The 27,597-nt window shown below is 34.4% G+C and overlaps 1 protein-coding gene across 3 annotated transcripts; it reads right to left on the reverse strand.

The window, feature by feature from the left end:
- Nucleotides 1–582: 582 nt before the first annotated feature.
- Nucleotides 583–26,951, reverse strand: LOC141816836 (phosphatidylinositol-3-phosphatase SAC1). 3 transcript variants are annotated; one of them, XM_074704564.1, is made up of 16 exons: nt 26,788–26,951; nt 26,493–26,697; nt 26,240–26,405; nt 25,667–25,889; nt 14,855–14,931; nt 13,275–13,369; nt 13,020–13,117; nt 11,024–11,157; nt 10,811–10,945; nt 7,546–7,918; nt 7,294–7,415; nt 7,009–7,125; nt 6,620–6,832; nt 1,556–1,747; nt 1,192–1,303; nt 583–1,112 (listed from the first exon to the last, which is right to left on the reverse strand). In XM_074704564.1, the coding sequence occupies exons 1-16, from the start codon at nt 26,902–26,904 to the stop codon at nt 864–866; spliced, it is 2,628 nt and encodes an 875-aa protein (XP_074560665.1). In that variant the 5' UTR covers nt 26,905–26,951; the 3' UTR covers nt 583–863. The 3 variants fall into 3 exon arrangements, with proteins under 3 accessions (XP_074560665.1, XP_074560664.1, XP_074560663.1); XM_074704563.1 differs by having other exon boundaries at nt 13,275–13,450; XM_074704562.1 differs by having other exon boundaries at nt 13,275–13,462.
- Nucleotides 26,952–27,597: the final 646 nt, after the last annotated feature.

Here is a 27,597-nt window from a genome sequence, read left to right on the forward strand (position 1 = left end):
TGGGGGGGTTGGGTGCATGGTAATGGTGTATATATATGGTGCGATACTATGCTCACTCTCTCACGTTTAAGATGCGCTTCCGTCATCAGTCAGCTCACGTGCTACTCGAGTGGTACTCCGATCCTCGTGGGAGTAGGATTTCGTGTATTAATTAGTTTGCGTTTTAGTATTTCATTCCGTTATTTATATGTAAAATATATTTTTTTATAGTGTATTCTATTTATTTAGAGTAGGGCTTAAGTGAATTGGATAGGCCGGCCGTATGATTCAAAGACCAACATTAATTATGTGGCTTGAGAGACTAACTTAGCATGCCCTGCAATCCAAATTGATCTATTTTCTTTTAATTAATATGAATAATAGATATTAAATATTTTTAATAACATATAATATAATATTTTAATATATTGATGATAAGAAGATGATTTAGAAGTAGAGAAGATCCCCAACTTCTCATCGACTCTATTTACTTATGTGGAAAATGAGTAAATGAATATGGATGGACTGTGAGGCATATGGTAAGTGTATTTCAGTTTGGTTCCAATTAAAACTTAAAATCAACATAAATGAGGACAGGAACAATACATTTATAAATAAATGTCATCCTCGAAGACAAGTTTGGTCAAAATTATGTAGCTTTTGCCAGTAAATTTACAAATTATACAAATCTGGATGGAGCTGCGAACCTCAACAGATTTATATACAAGGAAACGCAGCATGACCAGCTATTTTTAAAGAAGATTGAGCATTACGTGAGCATAACAAAACACTGCCACACAATTTGTTAGAATGCATCTTTTTGATTAACCGAATCAACTATGACTAATAGGCATAGAAAAAGAATAATTTGTGTGATAAAGAGTTCATTTCTTCCATCCTTCTATCTTTTCTTCCCCAATGATCCATCTCGTCAACTGGCTCGGGTCCTCTGCCAAGCCTTTGAATGAAGAGACTATTCCAAGGTCTGCTCCAATCTGAGCATACTCATTGAGATGAGCCAGCATTTCAACCTCTATTTCTGTGTCATTCATGCTATCGAACGACAAGGATAAAGCTTCCGCGTAGTGTTTCTCTTTTTCAGGATCATGCTCAAAGGGATCCATAACGGCACCCTGAAAGAAAATCTCAAGAGTGAAACTTATATTCATACTCAATTTCTATGAGCGAGCTATTAAGTTCACAATATGTTACCTGACATAACATGGCATAATGCTTGTAAGCCTCGCTATTTTCATCCTGGTCGTATATCAAATTCCCACCATACCAATTGTCATCTTCGTCAACAGATGTCACCGCATGGTATCTGGAAATACAAGAGCATTGTGACCAAAAGTGGAACATGTGTTCTCTCTAATAGTAAATCAACAAGGATCCACACTCAACATGAAATGTAGAATTATTTAAGACTTTTAGTAAAAGGCAATATAGGTTTTAACCACGTTGAACATTCTATCTCATAACATCTCATTATTTTAAGAGATAAGTAGAGGACACAAATGTTACATCGATCTACAAAGAAGCTTGAGTGCATAGATAATTTGGAAGAGATAATTACTTCTTGAAGATATCCTCCTCGCACACATCATCTATGTGAGAAAGCCAATTTAAGCTATCATAACCAGCAGCACAGAAATCATCTTCAGGCTTCCCATTTTCCATTTCATTATCTGTTACTTTTGTGGCAGGTATATTTTCTTCATACTTTCTATGGCCAAATAACCAATTTGGGCTTTTAAGTTGTATTTCACTGTAATAGGTTACACATAAGTACATTAGTATTGCAAAATAACAATCATAATGGCATATATAATTAGCAATTATATGGAATTGCATAACAAAACTGGCAAAAGAAGAAAAAACTAGAAAAAAAAAATTATCTATGTTACACAAAAAAAATGCCAAGTCTATTTACACAATTTGATGACAAGCAATGTCTAAAGGAACAAATTTACCCTTCAAAATTATCATTAGGTCAAACAGGATAAAGCAATCAAAGGTGCCAGAACTGATCTCCAGCAATAAACAGAAAACATAAATCCAATTATAGGAAACAAAGAATGATTTGGTCAGTGTATACAGAGATTAAATAGTTTTTCATGATGACTGTTGATAACTATCAAATGATGAGTGAAGAGAGCATTATGTGGAACAGAGACCGTTGATCAACGGCTGGACCAAGCTAGAGTACCAACGACAAGATAGTCTCAGTGGCACCTCTCGCACACAAATATATGCAAAGGGCAATTCACTATCCAGCTTGATCCTGGCCACAAACTCCCTTGCAGCCACTGCCTCCCTAATTCACTTTCCACAATCAAGGTATGCTGATCTCATTAGCCTTATATCATACAGTCCAGTCACCAAACTCATCACACAGTTTCAGGAACATTCTGAGAGCAAATGTTTATCATGAAAATAGCTACATTACCAACTGGTTGTAAGTGGTTAATTCAATGGAGGAATCCTTCCACCCTTAAATCCGTTTAAATCTACACATATTAAGCATATCTAAACTATCCGCTTGAATGTTTTCTTGTTCTCATTTCTTGTAGTATAGGGAAACAATTAAGGGTATAGGTGTGATAAACCGCTTAAGGACTGTCTACCCAATGATCAGTCAGCAAATGGCAACCATTCTTCTTATTTTTCTTTTGGAGGGGGCACAATTATTTCCTTCTGTTCATTCAGGAAACACAGTGAAATTTTACGACAATCATGTAAAGAATATGAAGAAACCCATCCAATGTGTCCCAAACAAAAGAGTAGAATTGTGCCGTGTCCTGACAACCATTTTTTTTTACAAAAAAAAAACCGACTAAATTCTATGAATTTTGACATAAACCAAATTTTTTACAAGACTAGGTCGTTATTTTGAGTGACATGAGTGATGTGACCTACAACTTGTCACGTTTACAATCTGGATATAGGTTCTTACAATCCTATAATCCATATTGGCCTAAATGAAAGAGCTGAATTGAATTGAACCTGTAACAGAAAAAAATTAGGTTGATCACCCAGTAGTCCTCTCATGCCACCACCACCACCAACAACTAAACCTTTATCCCACTAAGTGGAGTCGGTTATATGATCCCTTCTACGCCACTGAACTTGATCCTCTACTATATATCCTCATCTATATTTAAGGATATACAAGTAGGTGTTTGATAATAAAAAGACTATCTAAATGTACTTTCATAACACTCCCTTCAAGTTGGTTCAAAAATAACATAAAAATCCAACTTGTTAAAGCTATATTTAATTTCAGGTCCACTTTTAGATTTAGTTACAAATTCTCATAGTTGGTCAATGGAGCTAATGGGAATTTTATTGGATTGAGTTTGATGGAGTGAGAATCAATATATACTTTTTCCACTTATGAACCACTAGATTCAAGGCTATGTGCATGGCATGTTAGTTGTCATGATAAAACTTCACTAGCTATATAAGAGCATTCTCAGCTCAGGCATCAATTGTTTTGACCCAGATAAGTTCACACGTTGATAGGATTATACCCTATCTCTCCCTCTGCACTTGATTTCACTACAACGATCTATTTCTTTCTCTTCGAGCAAATCATATCACCACCCAAAATAGTGCAATAAACTGACGTGGTTCATTTATCCTACCCAATCTGCATCAATATATCCAACAATATAAAAATGACCTCAATTACAAAACAAGAGATGTTTTCTCAAAGATGCTTAAGGCATAATGTGTTCATCCCACATGGGTTTTTTATGGTTGACTAACATGTTTGAATGAGTTATTTGTGTTTGATTTAACTTAGTCAAGCCAATAGACTAGATAAATGGATCAACTTGAGAATAGTTTTGACCACAAAAGGATGCCCAAATATTTGTACTTTAGGTAGAATGCAGTATAATGTATAAATATGTGCCTCAACAGAAGTGAGTTACTTAGAAAACTTAAAAAATGATTTTCAATGCTTACTGTTCACTGTTGGCCGACTAAACATCTTGGTTTAGTTGACCGAGCACTGTTGGTCGACCAAATAAATTTTATTTGGGCTACCAAACTGATGGATAGTGATCGTCAAATGCCTTGTGTGATACTTATCCATTCATCTATCCAATGACGGCGCTTTGGTTTTATAGTGATCATAAAATAGACACACGTCCTTTATAAAGTTCTTTCTGTTTTTTAGCAAATACTCTTTATGAGCTTTATGTACGCCTATAGACATTGGGCTTTGCTTTGTATCTCTTATTCTTCCTGCATATTTTAATTATATTTTTTCAAAGAGATTGAGTTGTTTTCTTCTCTCTTTTGTACTTGTATTCTAAGAGAGTCAAAGTTTTAATCCAAAAGTTATTATTCTCTCAGATCAGATCTGAAATTTATTAGACTTATGTTCACAAGATTGTAAAGATCATTCTTAATCATTTCTTGATAGCGAGATTTTTCATTGGGATAGTGTGGCACCAAAACAACATGGGCTATGGGGTAGAATGAATCTACAAATCATGTTAAAATATCATGATATCATTGTTTCTCTTTTTTATCTAAGTTTTGTTTGTTGCAATTCAAGAATTCTGTTACACTTATAAGATTTATCATTGCAATTACAAAATTTATCTTGGTATTTTATTTCTAAATTTTTCATTGCAATTTAGTTACTAAATTTATTGTAGCAAATATTTTGTTTTTAGGAATTGTTTTTTTTCCACTAGAAATTATTAATACTTTGACACACTATTTGGTTTAAAAAATCTCATATAATCATCTACGTCAATCATAGTAGGGTTTAACACAGTGGTAAGCGTTGACAAGTAATGAAATTTATAAAATTTAAAATAATAGTAAAGTAAGGGTACAAATAAAGTGCTATGGTGATCTTTTCTCAACAACAAATTAAACTATGAAAGCAAGATAAGAAAATAAATGCTAGCAATTTTTTTCCTTTTTGTGATAGAAAAAAACAAATGTTTTGTGAGAAAAATTAGGTAAATGCAAGAATTTGACACCCAAATAAAATTAAACAAAACTAATTTTCAAATGAGGAACGAATTTAAAGGAGTAATGTGAGCCTATTATGTTGTCAAAGTTTAAGATGCAAGTGTCTTGATGGTGGGGGATGATAACTACCTCAAATGTAATCATATTACTATAAAAAATGGAGGACTAATCTACAAATCTATAATTTAATAGACTAATTTGTAAAAAAAGCTTCTCAAGTTATGTCTGAGATCAAGGGATATCATTGTGGGTGGCTGGGGGAGACATCCATGAGAGATGGTCACATGTGAGCATTGAATCCTAAGGCACAGAGGAACCAAGTATTGATGTTGGGTAAAGGTGAGGCCACCTAATAGGATAGCGGTGGCATTGACAAGGTGATTTGGACTAGGGAAGGGATACAACGAGGCCAGAGGATCTATATAGGGAATAAAGTGTTGGGGAACGAGGAATGGTAGTGAGTGCCTGATTAGTCTTCCCTACTGTGACACAAATGGTGAGCCACAAAGGGCTTTGATCTTGCAGCTTCATCCTAGAATGGCGCATGAGACCATGTAGCTTCTTGTGTCGATGAGATTGTCAAAGTGATTGTAAGATTATTGGAGAACTACAAGAAAATGTAGACAAGGGGAATGTAAGATTTGAATTAGGAATTTGGCTTTGATACTAATTGAAGCAACATTGCGATCAACTCAACTTACTGAAAGGAGAAATACAATTGAGCTATCTTAAACCCTTCAACAAAATCTCAAATAAATCTAACTCCAATAAGATTCCAAATAAACAAACTTTTTAAAATTCAAAATAACAAACTTTAAACCCAAACTACATCGAATCTACACCATAAATATGAATTTACCCCTCAGCCACTAAGGAGTTTTTCTATAGTCATTAGGAGAGCATTTACCAATGAAAACCCACTTACAGAACCCGGTTATAAGATTAAACCATTTGGTCTAATGACACAAACAAGGTATAAGAACTCGAGCCGTGTCAGTCAGCACAAGCGAAATTTATCGTTCAGCCCACCGACTGACAAGACACCGAGCTTGGAACCACAAGGTCGCGAAGGCGCTTGCAACCTCACAATGGGTTGCGGGGTTGATTTTCTTTCTTTATTTTTTACCCTCTATTTTTATGTTTTTTTTTTGCAAATATTTTTCTTTTCTCTCCCTCTGTTAATTTTTTTCCTCTATCCAAGCATGAAAGCAAAATTATAATTTATTTTTCTCCATCAAAGAAAAAAGCCTCTCTAAGGATGAAAGATACATATTATTAGAAAATTAAATAAATATTATTTCTAACCTTATAAAATATATTATTATCAATAAATTAAATTATTTTATATATACATTTAATTTAAGTTTAAATTGATCAAAATAAATTCAAACTAAATATTTATAACAATCAAATATTAATAAAAATATTTTTAATTAGTATATTTTAAATTTTAAAAGTAGTAAAATCATAACGGCACGGTATGATATAATACTGAAACCGTATTGTTCCGGTCATAAACTGAAACTTCGGCATAGCTCAAAATTTTAAACCTCATACACAAATACATATTATGTTTAAAAATTTATATAAAGAAACAAATAAAAAATTCAGTTGACAGAGAATATCAAAATGGGAAACTTACGCTGCATCTGGTGCCATTCCAGAACTTCCTGCAATAGCATTTGCCTTTACATCAGATTCTTTGTATAGCCTTACGTTCATTAATGAACTACATGTTTGTTCCATTAGCTTATCAAATGATGCCAATTTGATCCTCAAGAAATCTCTTTGGTAGGCAGGTATTGGTACAAGAGTTGACTGAACTCCAGATAGATGAGTTGTGTCAAACGGTAAGCTGTAGAAGATTCAAATCATATTAGCCTACGCAATTGACTAGAAAAATAGTGAGTGATGAATTTACTCTTAACTTTGCATTATAACTAGCAGATACTATAAAGAATAATAATACTGCTTGTGATGAATAAATAAACTACAAGATTTATAATAAGTAGCCAAACTTTTTTTTTCCACCTTCTGTCAGAATCAGGAACCACTTCATCACCAATTCCGGCAACATGAAGATAGTAATCAGTCTCTAACTCCCAAAGAGCTGGTTTTCCATCTTTTGGTTGAAAATAACCTAAAAAGCTGATCATGAAACAAAAACAAGAAGATGGTAAAAAAATGATAGCAGATGTTTCTAAGAAGACTATGGATTAACCAAAGATGAGCAGATAAAGTGCAAAAACAGTAAATGCAATTTCAGGGAGCACCGAAATAATGAGATACAGAAGAAAGACTTCTCAAGGAAATTACAGGTTTATGGCATCTTGTTTTTCACCATCTGTGTAAGCATTGCTGTAGTAACGCCGTATAGACTTCAAAAACTCACGAGATTGAGTAGTGGCATTCCACTTGCCTTGCCTTTCGGGAAAGACCTAAAAAGGGAAAAAAGGAAAGAAAAAAAACCAATGAAGTATTTAATTTGATTTCATAATCTACACAAAACAAAAGGTCAACAACAAAAGAAGATAATGCAAATTAGATGTGTTGTTATCAGAACCATACAGTGTTATGAGCTGCAGAACCCCCATATTGTTGAGCAAGTGCATCACCCATACTCTGGTACATATCCATTAGAGCAGCAGCAATGCTGCTATCTGCGTCAATTTTTGGAACATCACTAAGTCCCAATGCCTGTAGTTGGCGGCCTAAAGCTGCCAATCCATAAGCATATTGTGCAACATTGGTACGGTCTAAACAGTCAATGCAGTTAGTACGCAGAACCCCACTTTGAAAACGAGGTCCACCAAGGATCTGTAGCTTCTGATTTAACTTCTTTTCTCTATCTGGAAAGACCGTTATGTTTAAAGCTTCAAGGTTACTTGTTATCCTAGCAAGGTCTCCAGAGCTGGCTCTAAGATCCCCAATGCTGGCATCTCTATATACAACACATTTTACAATATTAGTAGTGTGCCCAAGTGAGAATTAAAACAACAGCATAAATATGATAACATAGGGAAAAAGCAGTTAGGGTTAGTAGCACCAAATAAAATTCCATACTAGATCTCAAGGTGAGTCCTATTATGCTAAACTGAATAGCATCCATAGATAAGGTCATAAAAAAATTGCGAAGACAGTAAAGCAAAAAACACTTAGGTAAAGATAGTAGAAAATCAACCAAGTAATTGTGTACATGATTTCATGCGTCACTTAGTATCCATAAAAACATATTATTTTGGTTGCCAACCAATATTGATATTTTGTAAGCAGAGGTAAATGTCACGCATCATCAGTGCAAACAAAGTTTTAGTGATACCAACAAAACAAACCTATCTCAACCAAATTATCTAGAATCAACATATCCTTCAATTCTATCTGTTGGCGCTGGGAGACGGGAGGGGAAGAGATAAGGATAGTACCAGCTGAAAAGCAAATTCTCTTCTCATGGCTCATTCTTTAATATTGTTTGACAGTCACAGAGAGAAGATGAAACACTGCAAAGACAGATGCGCCAACCAGATCACTACTAGTATGAAAGAGAAGTGATGCCAAAAATCATGTACCTACACTTGTTCTAGTTTCAAACTTTCAATTGTGTAAACCTAATTTTCAATGGTTATCAGAGATGTTATGTACATTAGGAGAAATTGATTGCAATACTAGATGTCTTGGGGACATTATTTAATATGAGTTCGATAAGAGGCTACAAGGACCACCACTCTATTTAATGCATTATGGCATTCGATCTTCTTTTAGGGAGATATTTTTGTAACTTGTTGCTCTTAAATTTTTATTTAATTGATTTTCCAATTTCTATAGGCTTATATTTGAAGGTAAACAAACTAAACGAAAGGAAACAATAGTATTGCATCTCATTTGAGAATGCTTTGAAGAATGCCAAAATGTGTTGATTGTTGGTGTAGCACTGTTGTAGTATTCTAGCCAGAGACCAAAAGGTTGACACCAAAAGATATTTTAAACCTTAATTATATATATCCTTGCATGTGGTTCAGTCACCAAAAATGCAATATTGACAAAGAACTTGAGTTTTTCAAACCAAATTGCGGAAGGCAAGACCTACACCATACTGATTCTGATATCAACTAGCAAATAACTAAACATCAATTAAACACTTTGGCTATGACTATCTTGAACAAAAAGACAAAGGATAAATGATGGTTTAATGATCCATAAAGTTACTTATTTGAGAAAAAAAAGAGAGTATAATTATACAATAGCAATTGAAGTATCAAAGACATAGTGAACTCTCATAAATACAATGGAGCTAAGTAAGGCCAGTATTGTTTTTTTACTTATGGAAAGCAATATCTTGTTTTGATCTTTTTTTTTTCATATATACACAAGAGAAAGAAATGATGGTATTCTAGTGTTTGGTTTTGCACTATTTATTTAATTCTACCACGAGATTATGATTCAATGCTAACTCAATTTTTGACCAATAGATCCAAGACAAATGAAGGAATTTTAAAGGCATTTATGCCAAGACATATTAGAAGGCTTCGACAGATCCAAGATGCAAATAAACCATGGAATATGAGTGGCTTCTTGATGAACACACTTGGATTCAGCCACTCAAATAAATGTTCATCCACTGACCTACAACTGGGGTTATCTAGTTTAGTTGCTCTCGCCAGTAGTAAGACTAGGTTTACAATGGATTCTTTTACCAGTAGTTCTTACTCATAGTGAATAGGTGTATCAATTGAACTTTAATAATATTATTTCTTTTATACTTAACTGTCTGAAGCCATTTATAGGACCAACATCCAATAGCTTAAGAGAAGTTCCAATTATGCAAGCTCCAAAAGGCAATGATGCAGTAGGCCTTGACTAGCACTATTGATAATTGTATCATTGTTCTACATACTGTTAGGTGGTTGTCGAGCTATTAAGTCATTCATATGTTCATATTTCCGATGAACAACAGTGATCATACATGAATTTTCAGTCTAGATAAAAAATTTCATTAAAAAATCTCAAAAAGCTCAAATATTTTCAGACTAGAGTAGGTTGAAGGTGTCTTCTTGTCATAAGCATATTTCTATTCTTTTTTTTATGGAGAAATTCAACTTCTAGGATAGTAATCCTCTGTCACATCAATAGACTCACAGATATGCCTTCACAGTTTTATTGATTTTTGAAGATAGATCGATTTAATGAGAAGCTCAATTAGTCGGCAAAAACAGTCAATAGAAAATTGTACTAAAGATATTTCATCATATCAAAAAGGTCCTTAGAAATGATTAATATGGAACTTATCCAATATAATTTTTCATTATTTTTATTACTATGGACAAATTTATAATACAATAAAAGATATGTGTCTTTGTGATGTGAAATTTATTTGTTTGACATAATTTCTTAATCTCCTTTATTACCTAAATTTATAGTCTAGAAATGTATGATAAATTTTCAGTTTCACCAGTAGAGCTAGGTCAGTCTAGCTAATGGACTCAGACAAGTAAATGTCCAAGTCCTCAAGTGGTTTAATTAGTTGGCCCACTAGTCTGACCATTGCACAGTGACTTGGAGCTTAGCTGATTCAATTTCCAAGTCAGTTTTTTTTAACTATGCCTTTTAATCTAATTTAGCAGCGCGCCTTCTAGTTAAAAGATTAGTTAGCTTTCATCATTCTACCCTTTCTTGCAAGATATTAGAAAAATTATAAAACAAAAGTCTTGCCACATAGCTATCCACGCAGAGAGAAATGAAAGATCTAGATTTTGATTTCATATAATCCACGCACAGAACTTATACACAAGTGCCACATGGTATACTTAATATTCACGTCCCAAAAAATATCATATACCTTCCAATGCTTGTTCGACTAATCTGTGCTGATTTCTTTCTAGCAATGATTGGCTTTCCACTGTAATAAAAGCCAGTCAAATCAAGTGCTTCACTAGCCACCGCGCCTAAAACAGCCAGCACATTGGCAGACTTGCTATAACATTTGGAGAAGAAAAGAATCAGATGGTAATAGTTTTATCTCAAGTATATGAAAATAGCATATTGGTAGTACCTTTTTGCAAATTTATGAAAATCCCAGTGAATAAATTTCAATTGGCCTTCTTCTGGAAGAATTTGATTAAGATAACCGACAGCATTAGCAAATTCGCGCCTCAACATCATTTCACGAGGTCTTTTCTCAAAAGTCTGCATAAATCAATAGCCAAGTCAACAAAATTTCATTCAAATACCCCATAATAGACTATGATAGAGGAACCATTAACTCTAAATGTGCTTTGGAAACATATTGTAGCATGGTATCAAAGGTCATGCTATCCATCGTACCGAGGTTTGAATGCTCGAGATGAACCAACATTTTGGACCGTGGGCAACTCAAGATTGTTGAGTGTGCTGTGTTAGTGTTGGAGGTGTGAAGAACACAAGAAGAGGTGGAGAAGGGGGAGAGGAGAAGGAAGAAAACTTTTCCATTTCATGAAGTCATTGCAAAGTTGAGAGAGACTTCTTAGATTCCTTCACTGCCTAGCTGAGAAGCCCACACTGTGAAGCTACAAAGCCACAAAGCCCTCATTGTGAAGCTGCAAGGCACTGAAGCCCTCACCGAAAGTCCTTGCTGCTGGATCTTGCCTGGTTTTGAGACCTTCACATTGCTGGACTCACAATATAAGCCCTCACCACCTCACGAAATCTTCAACGATCTCACCCAAAGTCATCCTTGACCTTGCATCACATTGCAAGAAAACTCATATGCCTTAGGGGAAGGCTCCAGTGCGTAGTCATCATCACAGATGGAACACAAAAGTGTTTTAGGTATTTTGAGTTATTCTACATGTTGATCAACAAAGGAAATACTTTGCCTGTACCAATTGGCACTGAACGAAATTTGGAACCATGCATCACTTATGCAAATAAAACATGTCCTAATGCAACTCTCCAAAAAGGTGGTTTCAGTCTCATAAAGATCTTCCTTATAAATATTTCTCAGCTGTAGCCAAATTACTTGCAGTTACTTGTATGTTTGTCCAACTTCCTAACTTTTGTAGACAAGCCAAGACAGTTTTTGCCAAAACCATGGTTTGAAATCTTATACCATGCCGGGGAAAAGGTCAAAATATATGAAACTCAATACTATTTGATACTGATATCAACGAATATCATATCATGTCAATACGCAACTCCCCTTGAGATGCTAAAATTAAGATAATGTTGTCATTCTTTTTCTTTAGTTTGTCTCCATATAAGATGATGTCAAAATCATAGTATTCCATATGGAAAGGAAATATTGAACTTAACTATATATTAATTATATAGTTTTCTTTTTCTTTTTCTTCTTTATCTCCTTCCTCCTTCCACCTCCAATTTGCAATTGGCACCATACATCAAAATGTCGGCACGATACCAAAACAATACCATTCTAGCCAAAAACCATACACTGGCATGGCTCGAGATTTCAAACATTGATCAAAACCATACTTTTTGTCGCACATTTTTTATGGTGATTATGAGGCCCCTATACCTTGAAACATAAGTTAAAAATATAAGAAAGCAAGTGAAAATCCAGTAATCAATTAAGTCAATTTACTGCCATGTTTCTAAGATATCTCAATTAATATGAGATTTTATACACTTTTATGCTGGTTGTCATCGTCTGATACAACCCACCATCTTTTAACCAGAAATTGAGACTAACATTGGAGGTGTTACAAAAACAATTAATATGAAAATTGGATAGTTGAAGTATATAGAGTTAATAGACAAGCTTGTCTGACAGGGCTCAATTGGCATTCATTAAGCTCACTAGTTGATTTAAACTTTTAAACCTGATTAATCATATTTCTAACTGCTGTAAGCTCAGAGATCAACATCTACAATGGCAGTTAGGATAAGTTATGCAAAACTGTGCAGCTCTTACTAAGATTCTGCATAACATTTATCTAAAGTATCTTCATCTAGTGTGTATACAGTAAATCACTTAAGAGTCATAACAGACAGGTTAAACCCTTAGCAACCAAATGAGGAAAGAAGCCAACAATAAAAGATCTAGCAAGCACCTTAATGAGATTAAGAACAATGATTGGATTCCCATAACGTTTGGCCAGGTCTTCAAAATGCAACTTAGTTGATTCGTATGTAGGATCATATCTTTGTACTGCAATAAGGAAACAAAAGGTGATGGAAATTCATTTATGATTCTTTACTTAGAAATTTAGCATTATTCTCTTTGATATTTACATCTTGCAACTGTGATTTGGTTTACAGCCTTCTCTATGTCGAAGTGGAAAACATATTAGAACGTACAAACTTACAAACAATATCAGGTTTAGGACTGAATCTTGAAGCCTCTTGGGACCAAAACAGGGGGATTGAGCCTCGCATCTGCACAACTGAACTCATTTTACCACTGCATGATCCAGCTTCTTCATCAAGAACTATTTGTTCAATCTCAACATCATTAGCAACTCTACCACAATCGTTTACTCCTCTTTTCAAATACCTTAATACAACAATGTTAGCACAATGCAGAAAAGAAATATTGAAAGAGGAAAACAGCAATGTGAGTTCATAATATGCAATGATAAAAGTAGGAGAGGTTGGTTGTCAAAAGGCAAACACAATACAAGAAGAAAATTTTTCTTTAAGAACTGATGCCAACTCATAGATCATCTAACAAAGCCAAGTTAAGATACAACATCAATGTTTCATGGCGTATACTGATCTCCTACATCATTTTCAAAAGCTTGAGACATGAACCAAATAAAGCATAGTGACTGAAAATTTTTAATAGTGCACCTCAGATGAAACTCTATTTTCCATAGACAAATAATTGTATTGGCTGAGGTTTAGCATTCCACTCATGCACTAAGATGTGGAATGGCACTGATATAGAGTTCTTCCTCATGGGGATAAGGAGCTCCTTCCTCCTAGTGACCTTTCCTCCACTCAAGACATGGACACTTGTCAAAAGACGGAACAAATTCAAGGGCCCAAAATCAAGGATTGAAATCTCGAGCCGTATCGCTCGATACCGGCGAAAAATTTCGTTCTGCTAGCGGACCGGCACCAACGTTCCAATTGGGATACCGTCCGGAGGCATTGGCCGGCCCGAAATCTCAGCACGGCTCGATATTTTAAACCTTGCCCAAAACTCTCACAGCTCGGTTCTCCGCCAAAGGATCCTTCAAATTGGTCCTTGGCCCCCATCCTCCTTGCCACCGAACAAGTATGGTGAAAAGAGGGAACCCTTCCCTCGACCCAACGGAAGAATTCAAGGTTTGTCGGTCATTAGCTATTGCACCATATCTTAATTTTCAACAATTTCTAAAGTAGTGTTGCACCAGATCCTGAACCAATTGCATCAAAATTCATTATTTCTCCTAGCAATTTTGCAATTGGTATTGTGCAAGATACCATATCTTGGCACAGCACTATCCTAATCTTTTTTGCCTTTTCTGTTGAAGTTTGATATTTTGAGATGGGTAGGACATCACAAATAATTGAATCAAAGTTAAATTACTATAATTTGCCACTCAATATCACAGATACTGGAAACACAAACAAGATAATTTTCTCAAAGATCAATTCACGAAGAAACGCTACCAGAAACAGTTCAAATATGAGATAAAGAGCATCAACAAAAAAAATTGATAGATGAGTTCCTTAAAGCAATATGATTAAAAAAAAAAAGGTTTGCAATTCCTTTTAGCCTCAAATAATATCTAAGAGAACTTTACCCAAAAAGCCAATGAGAAAATGCAAGATTAAGAAATGCGTCAATGTGAAGACGATGTTTTCTTTCTATTTGATACTATAGAAACTGTTGATTACTAACAAAGAGCTACAAAACCAAAAGGATGGCTGCCACCTAAAATAAATTTGTGAAACATACCGTGTTCCTGCAAAATGACGAGATCGTCTAGAAATGAGAATAACACTGAATTCCCGACCAAAGATTGAAAGCTTGATCTGCAATTTGAAAATGGTAGCTTACAATAAAAATACAATAACAACCACGCCTTATCCGATTAGATGGGGTCAACAGCTTTACAATAAAAATACATTTACAAAAAAGAACAAGTGGAATCATGTAGATATAAATTGACATCAGACATGAGCAATGTTAACATTTGCCATGCTTTAATACAGCTGTATACATTATTACCTAAAGGACATGATGTTGATCTAATATAACTACTTGGATTTTAATTAAATTCCATTATGACTGTATGCAGCCTGATATTATTAACAGACCCATATCAGATTGAAAACTGGTCACGCTAAGCTATGAAAAGTGTTTTTATTTGATTGGTCTGAAGTTTTGGAAGTTATAGAAAATGCATCAGTGAAACATATCTAAAAAGCATTTTTGGACATGAATGATCTTTAGCATAGCGCACACACATCAAGTTTACAGGGAAACATATCAAGCAACACATAAAGGGCACATAGCAAACTATATAATGACAAAGGCATGTAATTTTGAAGTGATATTTTGAATGAAATAACTTAGAAGCTGTTCGCAATTGCCTTCTCAAATGTAGTTTTCACACAAATATTTTAGCCAATGCTTCCTGTAGAATTGCATGCTTATTTAGAGAAGGATTGGTACTAAAGATCTAACATATAGTACTAGTAAGATACAGCTACTTCAAATTAAGAGGGATTTTGCAGAGAGTAAGGGTGCGTTTGGTTCAAGTTATGATGTATAACCTTGGTTATGTGATTACCTAGTAATCACATAACCAAGGTTATGGGGCATAAAACATAACCTAATGTTGTTTGGTTTACTTTATTTATTTGAAGGGAATAAAACATAACCAGTTTTATATTTACTATATTACCCTTCATTCAATTATATTTTAATATAATTCATTAAATTAAATAAATATAGTTTGATAATTTTATTTTAATAAAATTAAATATAATTCCTTAATTTTATATTTTTAAATTTAAAATAAATTTATATTTATTTTAATAGAATAATTTATTAAAATAATTATTTTAATAAAATAATTCGTTAAATTAATAAATATAATATGATAATTTTATTTTAATAAAATAATTTATTAAACAAATTATTTTAATAAAATAATTTATTAAATTAATAAATATAATTTGTTAATTTTATATTTTAAAATTTTAAAAAATATATATGTATTTTTAATAAAATAATTCATTAAAATAATTATTTTAATAAAATAATTTATTAAATTAATAAATATAATTCATTAATTTTATTTTTTAAATTTTAAAATAAATTATTTTTTAATTTATAAATATTTAAATTAAAATTTATTGAATTAATTAATTCGATTTTAATTAGATTTTGTAGTACATTTTAATTAATTCAAATTTAAAATCGGAGGGTAATTATGGAAAAAATTTCGTTAACCTCAGGAATCGTAGAAAACCTTAGCGGGTTATAACCCATTTGCTGATGTGGCGGTAATGTTATATTACTTGGGAATCGATCATAACTTGAACCAAACAAGGTTATCAATGATAACCATGGACAGATAACCAAGGTAATCATAGATTACCCCCAACCAAACACCCCCTAAGTGTTAACAGATCCTTTGGTCATAAAGTACTAAAACAAAATACACTTTGTAAAACAAATGCAACTGATACTATTTAAATTTAGTGTAAGCTGGCATTGAAAAAGAAGAAATCATTTGAATCTGTTCTCCATATGTATTGCCATGCAGGGCTTGTGATAACTTGCATCTAAAATGTGAATACTCTATGAAATCTGTATCAATTTATGGATTTAATCATGGATATCAAAGTCTGAATGAATCCTCTTCTCTTTATCTTTCATCCTTGTTCACCTGCGCATTATGCACTCACTGTTAAGTGTTCAACTGGTACATAATTATTAATTCTAGTACATCTCTTCTATGTTGTTCCTAACCTCATCTCATTTAAAGAGTGGGTTTGTATCTAAGCATTTCCTCTTCAATTTGATACCAGTTCAATATAATCTTATCATCCTTTCCATTTACCCTTTTGCATAGTTGAGAGGGAAACGACTGTGTTGTATATGTAATACTTGAAATCTCATTCCGAGATGAGGTATCAGTCCCCGCCCAAAGCAAGAGTGTCATGTCCTTCCAAGATGTTCCAGCACGTCGTGCCTGAGGCACTGGAAAGAAGAAGGAAGAGGAGAACAGGAAGAAGATTAGGTAGAGAATGGGGAGAATTGGAGGATAACCCTTACCAACCAGAAACCCTAGTTGATTGCGCATAGAGAAGTAAAAGTTAGAGTTGTTCTGTTGTACTGCTAGTGATGTCAAAGAAGTCAAAGTCACTTTGGCATTCCACTATAGTAGTCATTCCACCACTTCATGAATTACTCCAATGTCATTGTTGATTGCAAGAAAAATTTTAATGCCCAGAGTTGTTTCATCATTTGTGGCTGTGTCGTTTCATCGTTCACCCTAGCACCCAGCTGTCGTTCATCATTTTATCATTTTATACCCTTGATCTATTCATTGCCCTCGTCACTCATGGAGAAAAGAAACATGGTCATTAAAGTCATTGGAGATAATTATTTTGATGATCTAGGGTGTTATTATGTGGTAGTTGATAGTCAAAATAGTAACTCGTGCCAACCAACATGAAACAAAAGTGTAACCCTGTATATAAGTATTGAATAAATGAGAACTATTACACCATGAGAGAATGATCTCATTGCATGCATAATTAACAATTCTAATTGCACTAACACTCCCCTTTCAAATTAAAGCATAGATAAAAAAATCATGTAGATAAAAAAATATATGGCACTCATAAAAGATGGCATAACTATAGTTAACATGCCAACTTCTACGTTTGAAAGGGGATAAATGCCAAGAGAAGACTAGGGAAATTTCCTTGGGTGGATGGATAAGAGGAGGTATGAATGCTAATAAGTGTTGGAGAAGTTAGAGTGAATTAAGAGATTATCCATCTTCCTCTTTACTTGGGAGGTCAATGAGTGTGTTTGGGTGAATGGTTTAATCTATCCATGAACATGTTTACTTAGAAAAATTGAAAGAAAGGATGAACAAAATATTTTATCCAAAACAGATTACCTAATCCTCCATTGTAATCCATCATATTTAATAAAAATTTTCACAACATATAACTAGTTAATCCATCGTGAATTACAAACAGCAATATATGTGTCACCTTCATTGAAACAAAAAACTCACTATTATCTGCTGATTAATTAGCAAATTGGACTAGAGCAAACTTGGGGAAATAATATACAAAAGTTCTTTATGTAAATCTGGGTTCCATTTTGATAGAAGCAGAGAATTTCAGGATAGTTTGTAAAAACAAAAGTAACTTTTTCAAAACAACAATCTATGAATCATATAGTAAATGCCAAACCCATAATAAAATTAGATGAAAACCTCTCATATGAATTATGGTTATGGCTCTGACTAGGAGAAACTCTAAAAGAGATTACAATAACAACAACAATCACCAAGCCTTATCCCACTAGGTGGGGTTGGCTATATGGATCCTTCTGTGTTATTGGATTTTATCCCCTATTATATCATCATTTATATTTAAATAAATTTTATTTTGTTTTATTATTGATAATTAAGTCTTTTTTTATTTTCCTCGTTTGATGTGCATATTTGTCATAGTTTCACATCACCTAACTAGAGCATTTATTAGTCGTCTAAATACATGTCCGTACCATCTTAAATGCGTTTCTAAAAATTTCCCCTCAATAGGTGCAATCTCGACTCTCTCTAATGTTCTCATTTCTTATCATGTTCATCCTCGTATGTCTGCACATTCACCTTAATATCCTCATCTCTGTAACTCTAATCTTCTGTTCATGCGCTCGAATCATAGTCCAACATTCAGCTTCATATAACATAGTAGGTCTAACTGCCATTTTATAGAACTTCTCTTTAAGTTTTAAAGGTACTTTATGATCACATAGAACACCCAACACTATCCTCCATTTCAACCATCCTGCTTATATTTTATATAAGACATCTCTCCATCCTTTTGCAAAAATGATCCTAAATACTTAAAACTCTCCGTCTAGATAATTCGTCATCTCTTATCTTAATAATTATCTCATTATGTCTAATATTACTAAATTTAAATTTCATATATTCTATCTTTATTATATTAAACCTAAAACATTTCACTTCTAACGTTTCTCATCGAGAATTGAGTTTAACATTTACTCCTTCATGTGATGATTATAGACGTTGATTTCTTAGCTATCAATTTGGCAATTTTAAGTTAAAGTTAACCAAAATATCTCAAGCTAATCATTTTTATTTAAAATAGGAGAATTTGGGTCTTTTAGATTTTTAACTGTTGCAAATGTCACTCCCTTCTTTTCCATTGAGGGCCTAGCCCAACACGCAGGTCATGCCAGCCTAGCATGTGAGTCGAACCATTGTCACCCAATCCAACACAAGGTACAAGCTAGGCTTGGCATGGCATGGTCCAATTTTTTATTAGCAATATCGGGCACGACCAAGCCTATGTCGGGTCAAGTCAGTTCACATGCAGTCCAACCCATTCAACACCATTAATCATGCCTATTGTCCACCTAATTTAAGAGGAACTAAAATGGCAAATGATAAGATTTCTCATTTACTCACTAATCCTCCATTTTATCCATTCAAACAAGTAAACAACAGAATGGAAAATTTACAAGGTCCACGCTTCTTGCCATTCATCTATTGATTTATCTGCTCAAGTAGCCCGGCACTAAGTTTTTCATACTTTCACTTTGAGATAAGAAAAATGTATAAAGAGGGATTGCTTAAAACTTGACACCAATGTGAAGAGCAGAAGATATTTAAAGTGATAGAAATAATTAATGTCATCTCAAATCATATATATATAAGATGTGTAAAAATGCATATTTAAATCTAAGGAGAATCTTTGTCATAGTTACATCAGTTTCATTACTAACCACAAATTTAAATCTAAGAGACAGAGTATACTTCTTGACAAAGTATACCTTCGAGCTAAGTAATCAGTTTCATTACTAACCACAAATTTAAATCTAAGAAACAAAGTATACTTCTTGACAAAGTATACCTTCGAGCTAAGTAGGACCAATCCATGCCTCTAATCTTCCTTGTTAAGAAACTATCCGGGTAATGAGCATAGATGTTGCTCAAATTCTTTTAAGGCTTTGATCATCTTGATCATGAAATTCTGCTAGTATCTTCAACTTAACCTTATAGATTACCAATTTGATTTCACTTAGCTTTATTGCATATCCAACTTGCAATATCACACTTATGTGGAATCAGTACAATGGAAAATTGGTGAATAGCTTAACATCCCTAGTCCTGGAAATATCAAAGTTGGGCATCTACATACATTAACAAAATATGTTTCTTCTATTGGATGGTACTAGGCGACCTCATGCCTATAAGCATGGCTATATTCTTGGAGAACAAATCACTCTACATGACTTGCTATGAAAATCCATTTAATATTTGTCTATGGATTTTCATATAAGGAAGATATAAGTTATTTTCCTATGGATTTTCATACAAGGAAGATATAAGTTATTTATCTATGGATTTTCACACAAGGAAGATATAAGTTATTGTGTCTATGGATTTTCATACAAGGAAGATATAAGTCCTTACGGCTTAAACTAGAGATTATCCAGATTATTATTTAGGCATCAATATAGTTTGTACTAAAAAGGATGCATATACACTTGTTATTTGCATGTATGCTAATCTTAGTGAGGGTAGGTGCATAGTCAATAGCCGATTTATCACTCCTAGTAAAAGGAGAGTATGTTACTAGCCATTCAATGAGTGATCACTCAAGGAATATATGCATAGTGAAAATTAATAGAGAAAAACTATTCAATTCACTTTCTATTGAGATAATCATTACAGAAATTGAATATCCATTATTCGTGGTGGCTAATACAATTAACACTATCATAAGTCCTAGATCGTCCAATGATATAACATATAAAAGGACTGATTTACAAGGGAATTACCTGAGATTATAGATCAATAAAGCCTTCTAAAATATTAAATAGTCAAGATGTGTTGCTAGAGCAAGATAGTCATGATGATTTGCTAGAAGCCAATCTTGCGTGGTACACATAATTTGATAAAGAGAAATCTTCACACCAAATTAAAAGCTTTAATCAATTAGATATACTGCCAAAACAGCCATTCATATCATTTGTAACATCAGCATATTGATGCATATAGTGATTAAATGAAAATTTAATTGGAACTGAATTAGTTTCAATTTGAGAGTGGGGACATAATTGGAACCAATTAAGGGGCAATTTTCTTTCAATTAAAATATAAGGAACCCAGTTGAAATTTAATTGAGTTAATTAAATATCAACTAAACAACAAGTTTAAAGGGGCTTTAAAAGCATAATTAATTTTTGCTTTTTACAAAAGAATATATCTATAATAATTGAACATTTAAAAGGAGGTTAATTTTCAAAGAAAAATTAGTTCTACAAATGTTATAAATATTGTAAAATAATAATACAATAGATTTCTCTTATTCTATTACAAGATATAAGCCCCTATTTATATATGAATATAGAGACCTATTCTAGGAGAATTATTCTAAAAAAGAAAAACAGAATATTTATCCTTAACAGAATATTTATCCCTAACAGAATATTTATTCTTAAATATTCTAACAATTCTTAAATATTCTAACACTCCCCCTCAAGCTGGAGGATATAAATCATATGTATCCAGCTTGTTACATATGTAGTCAATTCGAGGATGTCCTTTGTCTTCATACAAAATACCCTTTCCTGGAGCACCTCTGATATATCGGATAATGCTTGTTACAGCATCCCAATGTTCCTTGTATGGAGAGTTGACTTACTACACTTACTGTAAGTGAGATATCCGGACGAGTAACAGTAACGTAGCATAGTCTCCCTACTAATCGTCTGTATCGTTCAGGATCTGAAAGAGGCTCCCCCTGATTTGGCATGAGATTGACATTCAGAGAGCTGGAACTTGCTAGCTTGCTGCCGTTACTAGAAGAGGGCAGCGGAGAAGACAAGCGGCTGATGTTGCTGCTTCTGTTGAGAAGAGAGGAGACGCAGACGAGCAGAAGAAGATGGTGCGATCCTTACGTCGAGACTCTAGCCGCGTGATGAAGACATGCTGCTCAGAAGTGCGCGACCACGGGAAGAGTGGCGTCGCGAGGAAGAAACAGGAGCGCGCAACCACAGGAAGAGTAGTGTCGCGAGGAAGATGTGTTGCTCGTTGCGTCGAGGAAGACACGCGACGAGAAAGCCGCTGTGATTGCTACGTTGCAACGAGGAAAACGCGCGACGAGGAAGGCGGCAGAGGAGACGTGCTGCTCGTCGCGTCGAGGAAAACGCACAATGAGGAAGTCGCTGCGATTGTTGCGTCGTGACGAGGATAACGCACGACAAGGGCGGCGGCGGCGGCGGCGGAGACGTGCTGCTCGTCGCGTCGAGGAAGACGCACGACGAGGAAGCCGCTGCGATTGCTACGTCGCGATGAGGAAAACATGCGACGAGAAAAGACGGCGAACAAAAACACACGCAAGGAAAACGCGTGGCGAACAGAGAAAGAAGGAAGCCGCTTGTGATTGATGCATCGTGACGAGGAAAACGCACGACGAGAAAAGACAACGAACAGAAACACACGCGAGGAAAATGCATGGTGAACATAGAGAGAAGGAAGCCGCTGAGATTACTGCGTCGCGACGAGGAAAACGCGCGACGAGGAAAGACGGCAAATAGAAACGCACGCGAGGAAAACGCATGGTGAACAGAGAGAGAGAAGGAAGAGGATTGGTTTGGGCGGATAACCCTAAACCTAAAAAGGGAGGAAAACCCAAACCTAAACACGAGCACACGCGAGGAAAACACGTAGTGAACAAGGAGGGAGAGAAGGAAGAGGATTGGTTTGGTAGGATAACCCTAAACCTAGCCTTGGCTCTGATACCATGTAAAATAATAATACAATGGATTTCTCTTATTATATTACAAGATATAAGCCCCTATTTATACATGAATATAGAGACCTATTCTAGGAGAATTATTCTAAAAAAGAAAAACAGAATATTTATCCTTAACAGAATATTTATCCCTAACAGAATATTTATTCTTAAATATTCTAACAATTCTTAAATATTCTAACAAATATAATAGAAAGTTTAAAAAGTTTCTAAAAGCCTAATTAACCTTCAATTTTTATAAAACTACTGTATAGGAGATGTGGATATAAATAAGCAAACATATGCATGAAAAGAGATAGATGAAAGGTTTTGAGAAAACCTAGCCTCCTCACCCTTTTCCCAATATTGTTGTTGCCCTTCCCCTTTGATGCAGGTTGAGAAGTAATATTCAAATTTAAACCTCAAATTATTTAGTTATTAGTCAAGTTATTTGATTAATTGTCTGTTTTCTCTTGCAATGCAGGATAAGACTGTGTACAATAAACCTGTCCCCGAGACCCCACATTGACGGAAGGTTCGTGCACCGAGCTACCCTTTTTGAGCATATAAAAGTGCCTCAATGTCTATGGAATGTTCAACTTTTGATCAACAAGAATTCCACTTTGTCTTCATTTTGTAAGAGTTTTTTTTCTCTATTTGAGGTTTGGTTTTACTCATGCTAAGTCACCCTAGCTACTCTATATTCGACCTGCATACTTTATTCTCATTCTAGCAATGGCCATTGAAAAGGATCAAGAGGATTGATAGCACACCCATATGTTATGTCATTGGGGATTCAGATCATGTGGCGCATTTGGGTTACTTTGCACCCATTTTTACTCATTTCTAATTGCTTAATATAATTTTTTTTTATGTTAGCATCTCAATCAGAGAAAATTTTTTAACTTCCATTGTACTTTCAGCATGCTAAAACGCCACTACGTGGTTCAAGTTGAAGAAAATAATCCAAAACCAGAACCAAATTTAAAGATAAGATTTAAAGCCCCTACTCAACTTAAATCCAAAGAACCTTCAATTGATCCACATAATTTAACTCTTAATTTGTCTTTTGATAAATTAAAAATACTCATAAATCTTAGCACAAACAATAGTGTAAAATTATCTAGTGATCTTTTCCACAAAGAACCATCAACTAAGCCACAAGATTTGATATTAGAAAAATCTTGCTAACCTAAGCCTACAAGCTCTCTTTGATTGATTTGACTTTAGAAGATTCTCCTTGTGAATTGACCTTATAAAAATTCCCCTAATTATTTGACCTTGCAAAAGCCCTAATGGCATGATGTCAGAACAGCCTTGTTGATTTAACACTTAAAGAAAGTTCAGCATGTGATTATCCAAAACATAAACTTACAAATTATAGCTCCTTCATATTGTCCTAAGATATCAAAAAAAGAAGTTAAACAAACAAACATTGTGAAATAAGAATGCAAGGCAATCAATCTACAATTGGCAAGTCAATTAAGATTGTCATTAACATATGTCCCTTTTTTAATATTTTATAACTTTAAAGCTCATCGATCTACAAAGTTATTTCTTTTATATGCTACTTGTCATCCCATTAAGATTTCTACTGAGTAGATACAAGAGATAAATGTTGAAACTAGGAACACAAGTATATTAAGTAATCATTATTACAATAGCATGTATGACTCTAAGCTCATCAATCTTTATTTTTTTATCTGCTACTTGTCATTCCATTACTGAGTACAAGAGATGAATGTGATATGGTAAGTTTTCTTCTTGCATTCATGAATTTGAATTGTCTAACTTCTTTAGAAGGCTTCATGTCTAAAGTATTCACATGTTGTGGGCAAGTTTATTTTAATGCATATTCATTTAGCTTACTAATTTATTTGAATAAGATTCATGAATCATCATTATTATCATTTCAACAAACTATGATTATGATAAAAATGTAAACTTCATTTTGCCCTATGATCAATTAAGGTGTTTTATTGGTCATTGGAAGGTGCAACTGAAAAGGAAGAGATAAAATAAAGGTTCAATTCCTTGAGGAACAAAACAAAATTTAAGATGCAATTATTACATACTCACGGGTACAGTTGTCAAAAGAAGAAGATAATAATGTGATTAATTTAACTTGTTTCGTATCCTAGTTTCATTGAGTCCCTTTAGGTATAGGAGTTTTTCTTTACTATAATACTTTTAGTTTATTTCAAATTTTATGTGGATTGGAATTTTTTAAAGGACTCTCAATCCTCTCCTATTACTTATCTTTGCATAATAAAATTTCCTCTTTTTGACTTTTTGTTTTTGTGTGAACTTGAACCAGATTTCATGCTGCATCAGAATCAGAAGCATTATTGATCAATATATCATTATCCATAAAACTACATGAGAAGAGTGAATGTTTTAATATGAATACTGTTCATAGAGCAGTAGATGCTCAGTAAATTGACACAGTAGAAATAAACTAAATTTTTGAGACAACATCAAAGTTAGCCAAAATGCATCAGTGATTAATCTTCCTCAACTTTTAGTATGACCTCTCTAGACACTTAAGTGCTCTTTGCTGTCAGGCCTTACATTAAACAAATAAAAAGAATAATTAAAATCAGCATAAAGATTTGAAAAACTCATCATAAAAAGATAATATATGAGGAGCAGATGACCGTATGAATTGACATGGATATAAAGTTGATTGCCCCAAATCTATTTGAAGTATTAGTGAAAAGAAAATAAAAAATACAGCATTTACCTGCTTGAAGTGTCCATGAATCAAAGCAATCGTCCAGCGTGTATTGTTACACCTTGATCTGATTGCTTGTGTGAGGTAGGCATTCCAAACAAACATATTTTCATATGGCATCTTTTCTGTGTTTATTTCAAGGGCGTTCTTCTGTAAGCATTGCATCAGTGGATATGTATAACTATAGAAGAAGTCTTTGGTCAAATCTACACTTGACAAAAGCTTCTTGTACCTGCAATAATTAATAAGATTTAAACAAAGAGATGAAATGGAAAGTTGTGTTTACCAGTAACAACAGAAGTAACTGGTTGAAGCACAATGTTTTTCTGAAGAGAAATTTAGGTACTTAATAAATAGTATCTTTGAAGTTGGTCTAGCAATTGCATCTATATAAGACACAACTGAAGTCCCAGGTACATTGCATATTGGTCGGGCATTACTTATGACCTACAATCCACATGTTGCTCTAGACCAATATGAATATTGTAGAAATTCCTTAGGCAATTTGTGACCAAGAATACTAACAAAATTTTGCTACTTTAGTAACTGCATATGAAAAAAAAACAAGAAATAGAACAAGACCGAAGCTCTGTCTTTGAGTGAGCAGCATCAGATTGAATCGATGAATGCGGAACGCTGATCATCTGGCTTTCATCGATGCAATAAATTGCATGCCCACATATACTCCCAATCTGCCGTCTCCTAGTGACCAAAATCAGGTAATACGACTCCAGAAACTTAATGCACCCTAGCCACAAAATGAGAAAATGAATCACAACATGTCTGTTATCTTATACAATTCTAGAAAGCAATAGAGAATCAAAGGGGTATAAACCTGCAATGCCGTAAACCTTGCCAAAGAAACTGAGGCCCCCAGTCGCACGATTCCCCTCGCTGATCCTCTGGAGAAGGCTCTTTACTTCCTGCGGCGAGTACACCACAGGATCCTCGCTGATGTTGAGCTCGGACGGTTCGCAGCGGTCGATCTTGAGCACCCTGAAGAACCGCTTGTCCCGATCGCTCCCAATCAAGTAAAATCTCTGCGGAATTCAGCAAAAACAGAAAGAATTGAACCTTGAGACAACAAAATGAAAGGTTCGAGGGCTACGAGAAGTGATGAGGAAATCTACGGCTCGGGTCTCGTAAAGGCGAAACTTCTCGAGGGAGCAGGAGTCCGGATCAAGGTCCTGATCTCCAGGCGGCGGCGAAGTAACGGGAAGAGGCGGCGTCGGTGGCCTCTTAGCCATCGGGGCGTGCGGGAGGTGATGCACCTTCGCCTCGCCAGGAGGAAGAGGGAAACTGCGAAGGATGCGCAGACGTTAAATCAGGTTCGAGACTCGAATCGCGTCTGAATCGGTGAACCTTGAACCAGTTGCGTCGTGAACACCGAACGGGTGCTAATTGAGAAATTCCTAACGTTGGCAGGCAAAGTTCCAGCAACACCAAAAGTTAGGAATTTCTCAATTAGCACCTCAATTTTTGTTTTGGCTCATCTTGTAAAATTTCTATAACTGCCCGAATCAGCTGCCCGCTTCCAAAAGCGGTGCTGGAATAGGAGTTTTGTCGGTGTCGATATGGAATAATTGTTATAATATTTTAAAATAAATCAGTTTAATATATTAAAACTATCATGTATAACGTACTTCAATAAAATTTCTCAAAGATCTTCCACAAATAAAGAATTTTTTATATATACAAAAATTATCAACTTTTTTTTAAACAATCGGAAATATCATCATTATTCCTACTTCATATCGTCTTCCGGACGAGTCGCCGATCACCTGACTTGTAAGTTGATGAAAGTGGTATCCACGAGCAGTGAAGGAAGAGGATGATGGACTTTGACGTGCCATCAAGCTCTGAACGGTAAGAAGAAAGAAAAGGATGAGAATAGAGATCAGGAGTGCTCTGACTCAATTGCTCTGCCACTCAAGTCATAT

This window comes from Curcuma longa, unplaced genomic scaffold (assembly GCF_044706935.1).
Source record: "Curcuma longa cultivar G26 ecotype Majalengka, Jawa Barat unplaced genomic scaffold, ITB_CL_G26_1.1 contig_18397, whole genome shotgun sequence".
In the NCBI taxonomy this organism is placed as follows: domain Eukaryota; kingdom Viridiplantae; phylum Streptophyta; class Magnoliopsida; order Zingiberales; family Zingiberaceae; genus Curcuma; species Curcuma longa.